A 13990-nucleotide genomic window follows, 5' to 3' on the forward strand; every position below is an offset into this window, starting at 1 on the left:
CTTCCACAGGTGCTTTTTGTAAATAGCCTTGCAAAACATATAGAGGCCAATATTTAGTATTTGGAAGAAGAAAAAACAGCAAATTGATTTTATATTAAAGATTTCTACATTTAGGAATTGGCCTACAAGAACACATTTTTATACACCACCAAGATTTCTACTCAAAACTGTGTTTCACGGTGCAAAGCCAAATATCGTCTCTCGATGGTTTGATAACTGTCACCTGAAATGCTGTAGAAGACTAGCTTTTATTTTTGTGTGTGTGTGTGTGTGTGTGTGTGTAGGTTTAAGTGCTGGAATCTCAGTCCACATCTCCTAAGAGTGGGAAACGCCTCATGTTTTTCCCTAACTACTGGTGTTTTTGACTTAACAATGGAATGCACAAATGTTGGCCAAGTGTTCAGATTTTTCATCTTTTACAATACATTTTTGTGTATTTGTTATTTTACCGGGTTAGCTCCTGCTTTTAAAGGAACACTTTACTCCCCAAAATACAACTTTTTCCCCTGTGCCTGTAGTTCTATTGATCCATCCAGATTGTCTTTATGCAATTTGTTCCGGAAATATTCATACGGCAGTGTGCTCAGATTTGTCTGGTTACCAAGTAACATCCAGACTGTTGAGCAATTTATTCAATACCTTTTAAGCTATGAGTTTTGAGACATTTCCAGTTGTATTTGTATGACTGATATTTTGAACTCAAAATCCAGATCGATTTAAAAGTGAGAAATACAAAATTAAGTGCTTTGCTGTGTTATGCTGTCCCTTAAAATTGGGAGTGATATAATCGCAGGTTGTGGTGACCTTATTTAAACTGAAATTGAACCTGTTTGTTTTTTCCTCAGGAAGTAAGATAGTTATGTTATTTGCAAGTATGAGGCAACAAAAAACAGATTTACTTTTTTTTTAATCAAAGAAACATGACACTGTCACAATAAATAACCATGCTTTTTTTGTATACTGCTGATGCTTCCGAGGAAACGAGAAAATAAAGTCTCTATCCGAATGGTGAAACTAAAAATGCAGCAGACCCCTTGTTTTATGCATCATCGTGCAATCTTGTACAGTGAGAACATCAGGAAGACGGGAGAGGGCCCTTATTTTTTTCTTTTTTTGTAAGTTTTCTTACAAAATATATATCCAGCAATCAAATGTGCAATCTCGTAAAGGCTCTTTACTGAGAGCCTGAGTATTTATACACAAGAGCTGCTGTGTGCATTCCACCCTGACTGAACTTTATTTTTTTCTCTATTTGGCTTTTCCTAGAAAGTGCCCAGTCAACAGAGAAGGCGCACAATAACTTTACGGTATGGTTTTAAAAAAAAAATATATCAAACGTTCAGTTTTTGTTTGATAAGCGTTTCTTTCAGCCCGTATTCCTCCATTCAAAATGTGTGAAACCGTCTTGACAGCTGCTCAATATTGAAGTCATTCAAAGACAACTTGGTTGAGTGTGTCATTTGGCTGAGCGGTGGGTGTGTTTGAGATGATCGGTGCCGCCTACATACGCGCACGCATGCACACACGTTCACAAAAGTATTCTATGGCTAAAGAATTAAATTGATGGGCTGCAGCTGGATTGGACTTAAGATTGGGCACACAGCTTCCCCTTCTCATGATAATCTTGAGGGGGGGTAACTTATCTGTGATCCGTGGCTGAGATACAATGGTTGACTTAGCAAAACACAAACATTTTTAAAACTTAAAATACTCAACATTCAGGGCCACTCTTTTCCTAAAATGAGTCCTACTATAATGCAAGTTAACTGCTCTATGCACATATTACTTGCAGAAGCAGATTTTTTTTTTTTTTTTTTTTTTTGAACAGCCGAAGGATTTTGGTTCTGTATAGATATCGAACTGTGTCTTATTTGATCTACACTCCACAAATTTTCAGTCCTCAACTGCACCATTTGGGCAAAACAAAATAAAGGCAACATAGAAACATGCAAGGTGAATAAAAGATACAAGTTTGGGATTGTGTGGCAAAAAGGTCAGCATGTAATGACCCTCAGAAGACCGCCAGCTTAGACTGGCTCTCACTTTCTGTGCTGATGCAGCCGGAATTACTGGCTGCCCAAAACCTAATCACTTACATGTAACGAAAACCAAAATGAGACATTCAGAGGGATTTCATGATTTCATGGTTCACAAAAGCATAAAAAGGTAATTCTCAATATAATTGTAAACTAGGCAGTTTATATTTAAAATAATTTCTTTTACAATGCCACTGAAAAAAAAGTACATCCCCATTGTATTTTCAAAATGTACACGCTTTCCTATTTACAGACTACTTTTTTTCCTTCTTTGCATGTGTGCACGGCCGATGACCGTTGTCTAATGCATCAAACCTCAGCGGATGATTGGAGTGTTTATGATTAACTGTTCATGCAAGACACTATCCAGCCAAGTCTAGATTTTTCTAATAAAAAGTGCAAACTGGAACTGAAGGGAGCAAAATGGAGAGGATATTAAAAAGTAGTGCAGGAGTCCTCCTCATATCATCCTGGAAATCGTACTGTTTTCGGGGCAGAGTGAGCTTATAAATATACACGTTTTTTTGTTGGGAGGGGGGAAAAACAGCTTGTAGCGTAGCTTAATGGACAGGCAGCAAAGCGGTGTGCATTTTGATGCTACAGGAGGTTGAGTTTGTAGCTAACAAATGTTTTAAAGGATGCTTGGACTGCTGTGCTGATTGGGGGTTGTCTGTGTGGTGATAGGCGATGGTGAAATGGGGCTGGTGGAACTCGATGCAGTGATGAAGGGAGTCACGGATCCTTCACATCTGGCTGAGGTTCAGTTGCTCAGAAGCAGCTCTGTTGCGGTTTCCTCGTCCCAGGATTTTGAAGACAAGGCCGCTATTACTGCATTCTGTAAAGTACACTTGAAATATTAATATTAGAGAATCTGGAATGAGCAAACCAATGATCATCAAAATTTTGCCTTGGACCGGTTTTAGCTCTACTTCTCTACTTCCAACACAAGCGCCAAACCCTGTATATTTCTAGATGTACAATTCCTTTTGAAACAATAGCCAAGCATGGTTCTGACCTTATCGAAGCCCATGGCACAGAGTTTGTCTATTTTGCCGGTGTAGTCGGGACTGAAGACTGGAGCGCCTGCATAGATGTGAGACCACAGCCTTGCAGTCTGTTTGAACATTTCTGGGTTCTGCTTATACTGAGGATGCAGAGAGAAAGCTCAGTGAGCACTTACTGAAAACATTAATCTAGAAGATGAGATAAAGAGGCAGTGTGTTAAAATGTCTGAAGTTCAAACAAAGGCCAAACCAAAGTAATATAAAGCCCGTTCATGACACAAAAAAAACATTCATTTGATGATTTATTACAGCAGATAAATATTTACTTATGCGATTCTTGTGTAAACATAAAAGCAAACCTGTTTTCGTCAAACCATACAAATATCCTGTTCACCTGGTTTGCTACGACAGCGTCCTGTGGATCATCTGGTTCTGCCGCAGCGAGAAGAGCCTGTAAAGACAAAAGTACCGTCCGCAGGGTCATAGCAGCTGCCCTGGGGGACAGGAAAATCCAGAGAAGAACAGACAAAGGTGTTCCATGTAAGTCACACAGGAAAAAACAAGTAGTCAGTCGCAAGGTTCAGGGACATCTCACTCACCACTGGTCTTTTAAGATATCCAGACATATTGCTCCGGTTACAGAACTGATATTGGGATGCCAGATCTTAGTGATGAATCGTACCTAGGATACACAGATGGGAAAGAGGAGGTGATAAGCCTTATAGCCAATGTGCTGAATCCTATTGAAATTATCCATTTCTCATACCAGTTCTATTGTAGCTGCTCTTTTTTCACAAGTTGATAAGCCGTGCAGTAGTGTCGACACAGTTTGATACAAAAAGATGACATTAGGGACTGCTTAAAAATGAATCACAGTATCAAGTCAAATCTAACTTGACCTCAAGAACTACGAAACAGAGAAACCCATAGTGATCTCTGACGGGTCTGACTGATGTGTTGTTAACCTTACACTATATGGGTCTGCGTCAAAGAAGATTTATCTTGAATACTTTAACATAGAATTCCTTGTCTTGGTGTATTGGGCGCTTAGAGGCAATGTCACATGATAAATCTGATACAGATTTTGTCAAAGATGTGACTAAGGTCCAGTCACTTTAATACCATGCTTATCCACAAATTACTTGTGTGGATAATGAAGATCACTGAAAAAACAAACCTGAAGCACGACAATTTTTGAGAGATACACATCGGATACAAATACTGATGGTTCATTTTAATTTATTTGCATTGTGCACCTTGTTTGTCAGTTATAATCAAGTGATAATTAATTCTACACATCAAAAAGAGGAAACTTTTAAGTCCTTCCAGCCTGTCATTGTGCGATCATTGAACACAACTTTGAATCCCTCAATTAAATCATCTCAGACAAAAAAAAGCACTAATATTCACTCAAATCAACCTATACACAATGGCAGCAGTCATCTTTTGGTCCTTAGCTGCAAAATACAAAAGATGGACTTCAAGGTCAATACTGAGGTTTCGTCAATCACTGCCATGTATACAGAGCCTCTTCGATTGAAGATAATTGGATTTTTCTTTTGAACGTGGACTCTTTGACCATGTATGTGCCATGCCAACCATAGATCACGCTCACTCTGTGTTTTGGACACAAGCTCTGTTGCTAGCCACGATAATATTGGATATAAAAGCATGAAATACCGATGCAGTAAAATGAGCAAAACGGACGATCAGTACATACCTTAGGTGGGTTGAAAGGATAAGTTTCGGGAATTTTAATTTCGAGCTGATACCTGCCACCTTGAATAAAGGAAAACAATATGTAAACGATTATAACCAACCATAAAATATAAGTTGGCAAATCAGTTTCATGCAGCGTGGGGGAAAGATACCTTCGTATGGAGTATCTGGAGGACCTGCTATCTCGCCTCGCAGCTCTGTGAAGTTCTCGTCCACCAAATCTACTTTAATTTGGTTTTTACTTGTCTACGAGGTGAGACAAAAAAAGAAGGGCGCAATGAAAATAACTGGTGGGCTTCTGATGTCTTAAGAGGTCTCTCTCTCTTATTCAGGTAATACACCTCTAACTAACTAACTAACTAACTAACTAACCATTGCCTACCTAGTCATATTTGTTGTGAAAGGATGTTTTAAGCCGGTTGGTTACACAGCTCCTCGGGAGGCTGTTACGTGAGTAAGATATGATATTAGGGTACAGCTAACAAAAGTTGAGTAACCCTTAAACCCCCAGGTGTCGAGCCCACATGAGTAGTTAGCCTTCCGGCCCTAACAGGGTCCTTTTACTGACAATTCTACATTCATAGCAGCAGCTGTTCGGCGTGTTAGGGTGGTGAGTTACATCATATTACCAAAGGCTACGGCTAGCTGATACCGTTAGCTAAATTAAAGCCGCCCGCACAAACCGACAATAACTTGTGCGCGTTAGTACATTAATGCGGGATCTTGTATCCGAAATGAGTTCGGTTTGTTATGGCTAGGGAATAACTCGAAGGTGGAAGGTATTTTGTGGGTCAGAAAGATAGGGCCTGCCGGTTTGCGAAAGCCAAATCCCCGACGTTTCTTGAATGCACACACCTGAAACAACAAGAGAGCTCCGACCAGATACTGATATCAGGCTACAGCTAGCCGAAGTTCTCCCGTTTAGGCCGTTGCTGCATTACAGTACCGGGACCCTGACATTAGCAAAGGTAAACGGTATCTGTCATAGAAGGTTAACGGGACGCTTGACCGTTAAAACACCGTGGAAACGATAGCGGGTTCAAATAACCGGTAACATTAACGCACCTCTTCACTTTTGAGAACTTCTTTGAACTCCCGCTTGATCCTTTGGACCGCGATGTTCGCCATGGCTGTCTGCCGAGGTCCTACTGCTGTTGCCGTGACGCCTCACCCGAGCCTCTATCTCTCCCCCCTCCGCTGTCTGGCTGTTTTGGGACTGCCCGATCGCCCCCTCGCCGTAGCCGCGGAGCCCCTTTTTCGCTCTCACCTCAGTCGCTGCCCAAAAACTGCCATCGACCGCTTCCCTGCCAGCGCACAGACGTCAAAAGAGTCCAGAACATGCGAACTGTGCTCCGCTGTTTGAAGCAGCGGCTGGAACTTTCATTTGATGCGCGGCGGCGGCGGTGGAGCGCACAGGGACACAGGGGCGGGGGTTTGTTTTCAAACTTACCTTCAGGACATTTCTCGTCACGTGACGGACTCATCTGACGGGCGCCCCTCCGGACTCACGCCTTCATCTATCTGTAAGGTTTCCACGTCTTTTACAGTTGCTTGCGGATCGAGCCGTCCCGAAAAAAAAAGAAAAAAAAAAGTTGAGGGTTGCCATAGCAACGCAGTGTGACCAGATGAGACTGCACTCTGCACTTGGGCAAGAATTGGCAGGAGAACAGTACACCTCTCGATGAGTCCACTATGCCAACCAAATAAAATAGACAAAAGTAACATGATCTTTACAGGTTTTATGTTCGTGGTTTTACAAGAGACGTCTCCCCTCCGAAAAAATAGAAAACAAAACGGCATACACACGTTCAATAGACAGAAATTACGGGCCCCGTGCTTTGTGACATCACATCTTCCCCTTTCATGATACAGGGCTGTAAGGGTGTAACCCACATCCCACCATGACGTCATATCATCCACCACCATTGTCCAGATATTGGAAAGTTTTCTTCTTTATTCTTTTCTTTTTTACCCTGAATTTATAGAAGGTGTAAAACCTTGAACCAAATTAGAGCAGCACATTCAGATTGTTGAGACAGTAATGGGCGGCGTCAACATTTACACTACACTGAGTTTTTTAAGAATAAATAAGTTTGAAGGAGAATTTGCCACATGGTCTGAGGAAGCATTTAGATGGTAGTAACGAAAGAAGGCAGCAGAATCTCTGCCTAGAAAAAGCCTGTCAGGTAGAAGAGAGTAGTATGCTGCTTTTGGCATGAATGATACACTTATGGGGGTTTCCTGTAATTTCTAAAACTCAGGGTAAAGGACATGCATAGAAATCTCCCACTCTGTGAGATAAGAATGAAAACATCTCAAGAGGTGATGCAGTGATGCAAGATGCACTTTCTAAGTTGTCACATGTTACAACATGTTTTTATTTGACATTTTGATAGGGAGGGACTTTTGCATTGCATCCAAATATACAGAAGTGTAGTGGCTACATATACAAAATGCAGCCTCAGGGCAGCATATACAAAGACAAATCAGCAAGAAAAGTTACTTACCAAGTGTGACAAAAATGTTTTCAATATAGTCCAAAAAAAATCTGGTTAATTTTGTGGAAACGGGAACTTTAAATTAAGTCAGAACTCTTTAGGGTAGAAAACTACATCTTCACTGAGGTTGAAGTTGTCTCTCCCCTTCAGGTCAATTCAGCGCCAGCGATAGGTATGGTCTGAATTCTCGGCTTTGATAGGTCTCTATGGCGACCCGTGACAAAGATTTTCTTTAATAATTAACATTAAAGATAACTTTGACTACAAAAATGATGAAGAAAAACAGCTTGGAGGACACTAACATTCTAGACTGCCAACTGTCTGTCAGAGGACTGCCAACAAAGAACCTCACCAAAGATAAACAAGTTAAGGAAATGTTTTGAATTGTATAAGGGAACCTCGGACAGTCTCCAAGAAAAGAAAAAGAATTAAATGTGACTACAGTACTTGAAAAAATGTAATGCAGGAATAATATATGTGAAAGACCAGCTGTAACACAGTTCAACAGAATAGGGCAAGAGATACATCAAAATACAGTGGAGGCAGCACAGGTGGGAAAATGCATATTTTGTTTTTAAAGCAAAGCTTGTTTCAGAGCAATGAGGACAGTGATGGAAAGGAGCCTGTAGGTGGTGGTAATGCAGCCACGATATGTGAACACAAACCACTGTAAAACCTCTATGGAGAATAACTGGATCAGCTGATTGTCTTGAGTTTGTGTGCGCTTAAGTTGTATGACATAAGAAAGGCTTGAAGAGACTGCAGCAACATATTCAGCTGTTATAATTACATTTCAGGGCTTATCACAAATCACTATAGGTACAGCTTGTTTCTTGAAATATTCTGAGATAGCTCCACGGGGTATTTCACCTGGACAAAAAGATCACTTTCATTTTATTTTAGTACACATAGGCACTAAACCCTGTATGATGTTTGAATTTGTGTAATCCAGAGAAAACAGACTGGTTTCCATTTTTGAACTACGTGTGGGTCTATTAATTGTATCTCAACCCCACATTTCTTCATATGTGTGTCCTTAAAAAAAATCGCTGCAGATAAATACATTGCTACAGACTCTTCAAATTCAAATTTCGTTAACAGTGCAAACAAATCAGATGCACTTCCACCAAATGTTCTTTTGTCTTACTTAAAACTCTTCAGATGTAAAATACATTTACTATACAGTATTGTCAATTTTTGATATTATGTTTAATATTAAATTATGATATTATAATATGATAAGCTGGAGAAATCTAGTGACAGCTGTGAGAGTGCAGCTGACAAGGGAAAGCCCATATGACAGCTTGGAAAGACAGCTGACAGGAAGGAAAGACTCCACGTCACACCTCCTTGCTACGAAAAGTCCAAAGAGGAAAACACTCCTAGAGTCTGCCAGAGTGGAGGCAGAAGATGACTCATGGCTGACAACCCGGTACCTGATCCTAGAGTGAACAAGACGACGAACCAAATAATCAGCACAAAACAAACACCATCAGCTTAAGGACCAGAGCTCCAAGTACGTAGCTGTGGCTGGTCGAAGGTAACATCCATCAGAGGCCTAAGAATACATCAAGGGCGAATGAAATGCTTGAAGAACTTGAGGCGGGGATCTCGCATTGACCAGTATCTTCTGAGAGACAGGTTAAGTCAGGCGAGTGAAGCTCAGCGGCAGGACTCAACCACAGTCCAATGAGCATCACCACCACAGACGCTGAAAGTAACTTGAGCACAACATCAGAGAACTTGGAACCGAGTAACTTGCAACCAGCTTTGGAGAGGAACATTCAAGGCCATAGACCCCAGGTAAATTGGCCAAAGTCCAGCAGCAAAAAAGAGTGGGAAACAGTTGATGCAGACCTAATCAAGGTCCTTGACAGAATCAGCGGTGCAGTGGAGAAGAAACTGGACAAAATGGGCGATCTTATCTACTTCTACAGAGCAGAAAAATTCGGGACAAAAAAGTCCGGAAAGAATGGGCAGGACATCAACGATCCCATGTCCAGAAGATCCAGCTTCTTGTTAAGAGAGAAAGGAGCTGAGGAAGCAATGGAAAAGAACTTCAGCAGATGTGTGGGCACTGACCTGCAAACAGACCTGAACGGGCGCTTGAGAAGTATTCGATGCAAAAGGAAGGAAAGGGCAAGAACATCATTGAACTGTGATCTCTTCAGATTTGTAAAAGGACTCTTCACAAAGGAGAAGAGTGGGTCACTGAAGGTGCCTATGAGGGAGTTAGAGGGCCTGAAAACAACTCATACAGACAGCCAAAGATTTGAACTGAGGGAGATACCATCAGACATGCCACCAATTCCTCAACCAGGATGCCAACTGGACAACAGTGCCCTATGGTAAGGTGAGGTTGTGGAAGCAGTGAAGAAGGCATGGGCAGCTTCAGCTCAAGGACCGAATGGAATTCCATACTGGCTGTATGAAAACTCCCCAAACATCTTCCGTTTTCTGTGCAAGCAAATAAAGACCATCTGAAAAGCAGGAGGAGTGCTAATCCCAAAGTAGAAGGATGCCTCAAACATCGATCAGTTCCAGCAGATCAACCTGCTAAATGTGGAAGGAAAGGTCTTCTTTAGCATTGTTGCGATGAGACTGGCAATGTCTTTGAAGCAAAACAACATGATAGATACATCATACCTCGTTTCTCAGGATGCTTGGAGAATATAAGCATGATATGGCACCAGATCCAATCTGCCAAAAGGGGAGGTAGAGACCTGCACGTCTTGTTCCTTGACCTAACCAACACCTGTGGATCCATCCCCCATTCTCCCATCTGGACAGTCTTTGACTTCTTCCACATCCCAAATACCATCACAGACCTAGTGAAGAAGTACTTCCAAGATCTGCAATTCTGTATTCAAACTCGCTTGAGATGAGTCGACCAACATGGCAAAAAGCAACATCAGAGGAGAAAGCTGGTGGTGGCTCAGGTGCGGCAACAAGAGGAGGCAGACAGATGCCCAGAGGCAGTCTCGCAGTCCAAACAGGGCCAGTGGACTAGCTGGGAAAACCTTGAACTTAGAAAGCTCAACTGGAAGGATCCAAATCAGCTTCATCATCACAGCCACCAATGACGTTCTTCCCGCACTCATGAACCTGAACCTGTGGTTTGGTAAAGATCCTTCTTGTGCACTGTGTCAAACCTGCGCAACAGTGGGGCACATCCTCACTGGCTGCAAAACCAGTTTGTCCTTGGACCGGTATACCTGGAGACACAACCAGTTTTTACGACAACTGGCCATTGCCCGAGGAGGAAGGAGAACTACCACCAACGCCCTCCCTCCCCCAGTGCTTGGACACACAACTACCACACCATTTTTAAGAGCAAGACAACTCCCAACAAAAGCAGCTACAAAAGTGGAACCAACCCTCTTAGATAGTGCCCCGGATTAGAGAATGCAAGTTGATTTGGACCAAAGACTCACCTTCCCACCTGAGATCATTACAACCAATCTCAGGCCGGGCCTGGTCTTATGGTCAACCTCTCAGAAGTCTGTGTTCATTGTGGAGCTAACTGTACCATGGGAAGCTGCAGTTGGTGAAGCATATGAGCATAAACAACTGAAATACTCTGACATAACAGCTGAGACCAAACAACGTGGCTGGCGTGGCCTTGTGCTTCCTGTGGAGGTTGGCTGTAGAGGATGTGTCACCATGTCCACAACCAAACTTCTTAAGGGAATGGGAGTGAGAGGACAGAAGCTGTCAAATCTGGGTGAAGAGGAAGGACTCCCAGCGGGCTACAAGATGACCACCGAGGGGTAAATGCAGAGGGGGGCACATCTGGGATGCCAGATGTCGCCGTTGAGTCCTTTGGAGGTGTTGTGGGCCTTTCAATGAAACACCAATGAAGGAGGGTGCCCACCTGAAGACCCCTGTGAAGCATTTACTCTCAACCCCTTACCAAGTGCTGATTTAAGTGATTGTGCTACCTACTCCAAAAAGCTCAACTGTAATTGCACTGCGTTAGAGTTTGATTTTCCAGTAAGCACAAAGTACAGACAACTTTCATCAAGCTCCATTACCCAATCCTTTACCACAGAGTCAAACCAAAACTCCCTTTTTTCCAACAGGTCTATACTACCTTCAAACTTTATGGTCTTCCTAATGTCTTCATAAATTTACTCAGTATTTGGGTACTACTTGTTTTGGGGTCCTGAACTCAATGGCGTTTCATCTGTTTCAACTTGGAATGCATGCTCTTAAACTCCCACAAAAAGCCTGGGCTTTTATAACAAGTCTGGCAAGCACTTCCTTAATCTGTCCTTGATTTGATCAAGCCCACATAAATAGATTTTGAAGAGGCAATATCAGCTGCCCCCTCCAGACCCACTTGACACCTCGAGTCATTCATCACCTGTCACATTTATTGACTACATATTTAAAAATGCTCTCGAAACATGCCTTACGTTGAAATATACTCAGAGAGGATTACCTATTTCAGCTTTCTCTGACATCCATTCAGTTATGGATTTATTCACTGGCCTTATTTTCAAGACTAACTGTGGCTTTTGTTTTTTGCTTTTTTATCAGTCAAAACAATCAGTCCCAGTATGCTCCCCAATTTTCAGCATCTCAGATGCTATGTATCCTGTATTTTCTCCATCAGCTATTACAAAAACTTTCCATGTCCTGTGGAATATCAATGGACCATACTTGTTATCATCTTTGAGAATAAATCTGGACTAACCACACTCCCCAGAGGAGTTACATTTCATGTTGCCTTAATAAGCTCAGTTCTTTCCTTACCAAAACAATGACCAACTAAACGAATACATGACCTAGTTAAACCTGGTCTTTGATTCTCATTTCATGCAATTTGATCAGAGCTCCACTCACAATATGTGATATGCACACTTTAAATGAATTAATACTGCAAGCAGGGTCTCGGTGTTTGTACATCACTTACAGCCCTTCCCGACCACTGAAAAAAACATCAATCTGTCATTTATTCATTAAATTTAAAATCTGTCATCTAAAGGCAATCAGCCAATAATTTCAAGGTCTTCTTGGGCATTTTCCAAGCACCCTTAGCAAAATAATTATTGTCTCCTTTTAGCCTTTTTGCCGATTTCAAAAAGTTGTCCATACCCTCATTACATAGATACTCAGTTATGATATTCCAAAGTTAAACCTCATCTAAGACCACACATTCCTGTCTCCCTTGATCCCTTTCTCGATTGCTGAATGCTAAAAGGGACAACGGGCTCACACATGTCTAAACACATTATGTGAGGTTAATAAGATAAAATATACCATCTAGTTCATTCCATCCTCTGTGGTAGCAGCAATCCTATATTTACAGAAATGCCCTCAGGAATGCTGATTTCTGCATTGCGTTTTTAGAGCAATTTCACTTCTTGGCTGCTGTTGGCTGGTCCTTCAATTAAACCAGCCCCTCAGGAGATGACTGGTTGTGATTGGTTTGGCAGGACAAAGCTGCTGGAAATCAGACTGAGAAAAGGAGACCAGACAGCGCTGCAGATTACAAACCAACTGATGCCAGGCAAGCACTTATCTCAAATGCTGATATTCACACTGACATTTTTCCACATGCTTATTTTCCCTGACTTAGGCTGTTGTTTGGATTTTGATAATTTCATCCTCATTTCACACTGAAACATTTTCTTGTAATTCAGTCTACTGTCTTGCTTCAAAGCCTCATAACCCCCTTTATTCAACATCACTAGAAAGAAACGCAACACTTCAGTCATAATCCCAAATACATTTGCCATAACCACTTACCTTACCACACATGGCATATCTTTTCCTTTCCACATGCTTGCACATTATGGTCATACTCTGAGCAGTTATTGTGCACAAGTTATTTTTCTCCACTATTTGGGAAGAAAATATAGTACGACGAAAAACAGTTTTACATTTTCCTATTATCCTCTTGTCATCCTCACATTTGTTATTGACCAAACTCTCTTACACAGGCTGTCTCTCTCGTTCCAGCAGTGTGAGGCACTGAAGAGATCACTCATTTGCAACAACTAGCCTATGTTCTCCTACTTCTCCTGCCCTGCAGATTTTAATTTTCTTTACATGTCTTTCTTGATCTCCATCTCCACTTCAGTGACACCTGTGATTTCCATCCTCTGCCCCATATGCACATATTTATCATTTCTTAATCTTTTCCCCCCAAGTGAAACATGTTAAATCGTCTTGAATTTTTTTTACTCCTCATCTGTTAATCTGACGACTACCTTTAAGGTTCTTTGCCTCAACCTCCCACCCCCACACGCCATTCTTCTTCATCTATTTCTGTCCTTCCATGACATGACCTTCACTCCACTCAGCTTCTTTTAACTTCTTCCCATTTGTCCCCTCACCCATCTCCTTTATCACTATACCACATAATGAATTCTTGTCAAAATCCTCTTATCGTACCAACTGGAGTTGAAGCAAATGAATACCAGTTGCTAAAATTGAAGATTTTGACAAGAATTGACCATGACTTGGATGACTGGGAACCTCCATGGACATTACCACATAGTGCCCCCACCCATATATCTCGCTCCTTGGCTTCCTGCCTGGATAGGCTATGAACAATGAAACATATCTAATTTCCGTGCTTCGACAGTGACCGACATCCCCGTCACATTTTCATGAGAGGAATGACCCACAAAGTTGATTAACGGACTCCCATATGGGCTCTCTACCTGTTTGTTTGTTTTAAGTAAACGGTCGCTTAAGTCAGTAAATTGTACGCGTCCGTGTT

The 13990-nt window shown here is 41.7% G+C and overlaps 1 protein-coding gene across 1 annotated transcript; it reads right to left on the reverse strand.

The window, feature by feature from the left end:
- Positions 1-890: 890 nt before the first annotated feature.
- Positions 891-13083, reverse strand: ube2kb (ubiquitin-conjugating enzyme E2Kb (UBC1 homolog, yeast)). Its single transcript, XM_086156868.1, has 9 exons — positions 13012-13083; positions 6210-6309; positions 5825-6063; positions 4912-5005; positions 4761-4819; positions 3640-3722; positions 3435-3534; positions 3052-3180; positions 891-2871 (listed from the first exon to the last, which is right to left on the reverse strand). Exons 3-9 carry the CDS (start codon positions 5885-5887, stop codon positions 2797-2799), a joined length of 603 nt encoding a protein of 200 aa, XP_086012994.1. The 5' UTR covers positions 5888-6063; positions 6210-6309; positions 13012-13083; the 3' UTR covers positions 891-2796.
- Between the last annotated feature and the right edge of the window lie 907 nt (positions 13084-13990).

The sequence above is a fragment of the Fistularia commersonii genome, chromosome 12 (assembly GCF_037954325.1).
Source record: "Fistularia commersonii isolate RoL2024-O1a breed Wild chromosome 12, RoL_Fcom_v1.0, whole genome shotgun sequence".
Classification (NCBI taxonomy): domain Eukaryota; kingdom Metazoa; phylum Chordata; class Actinopteri; order Syngnathiformes; family Fistulariidae; genus Fistularia; species Fistularia commersonii.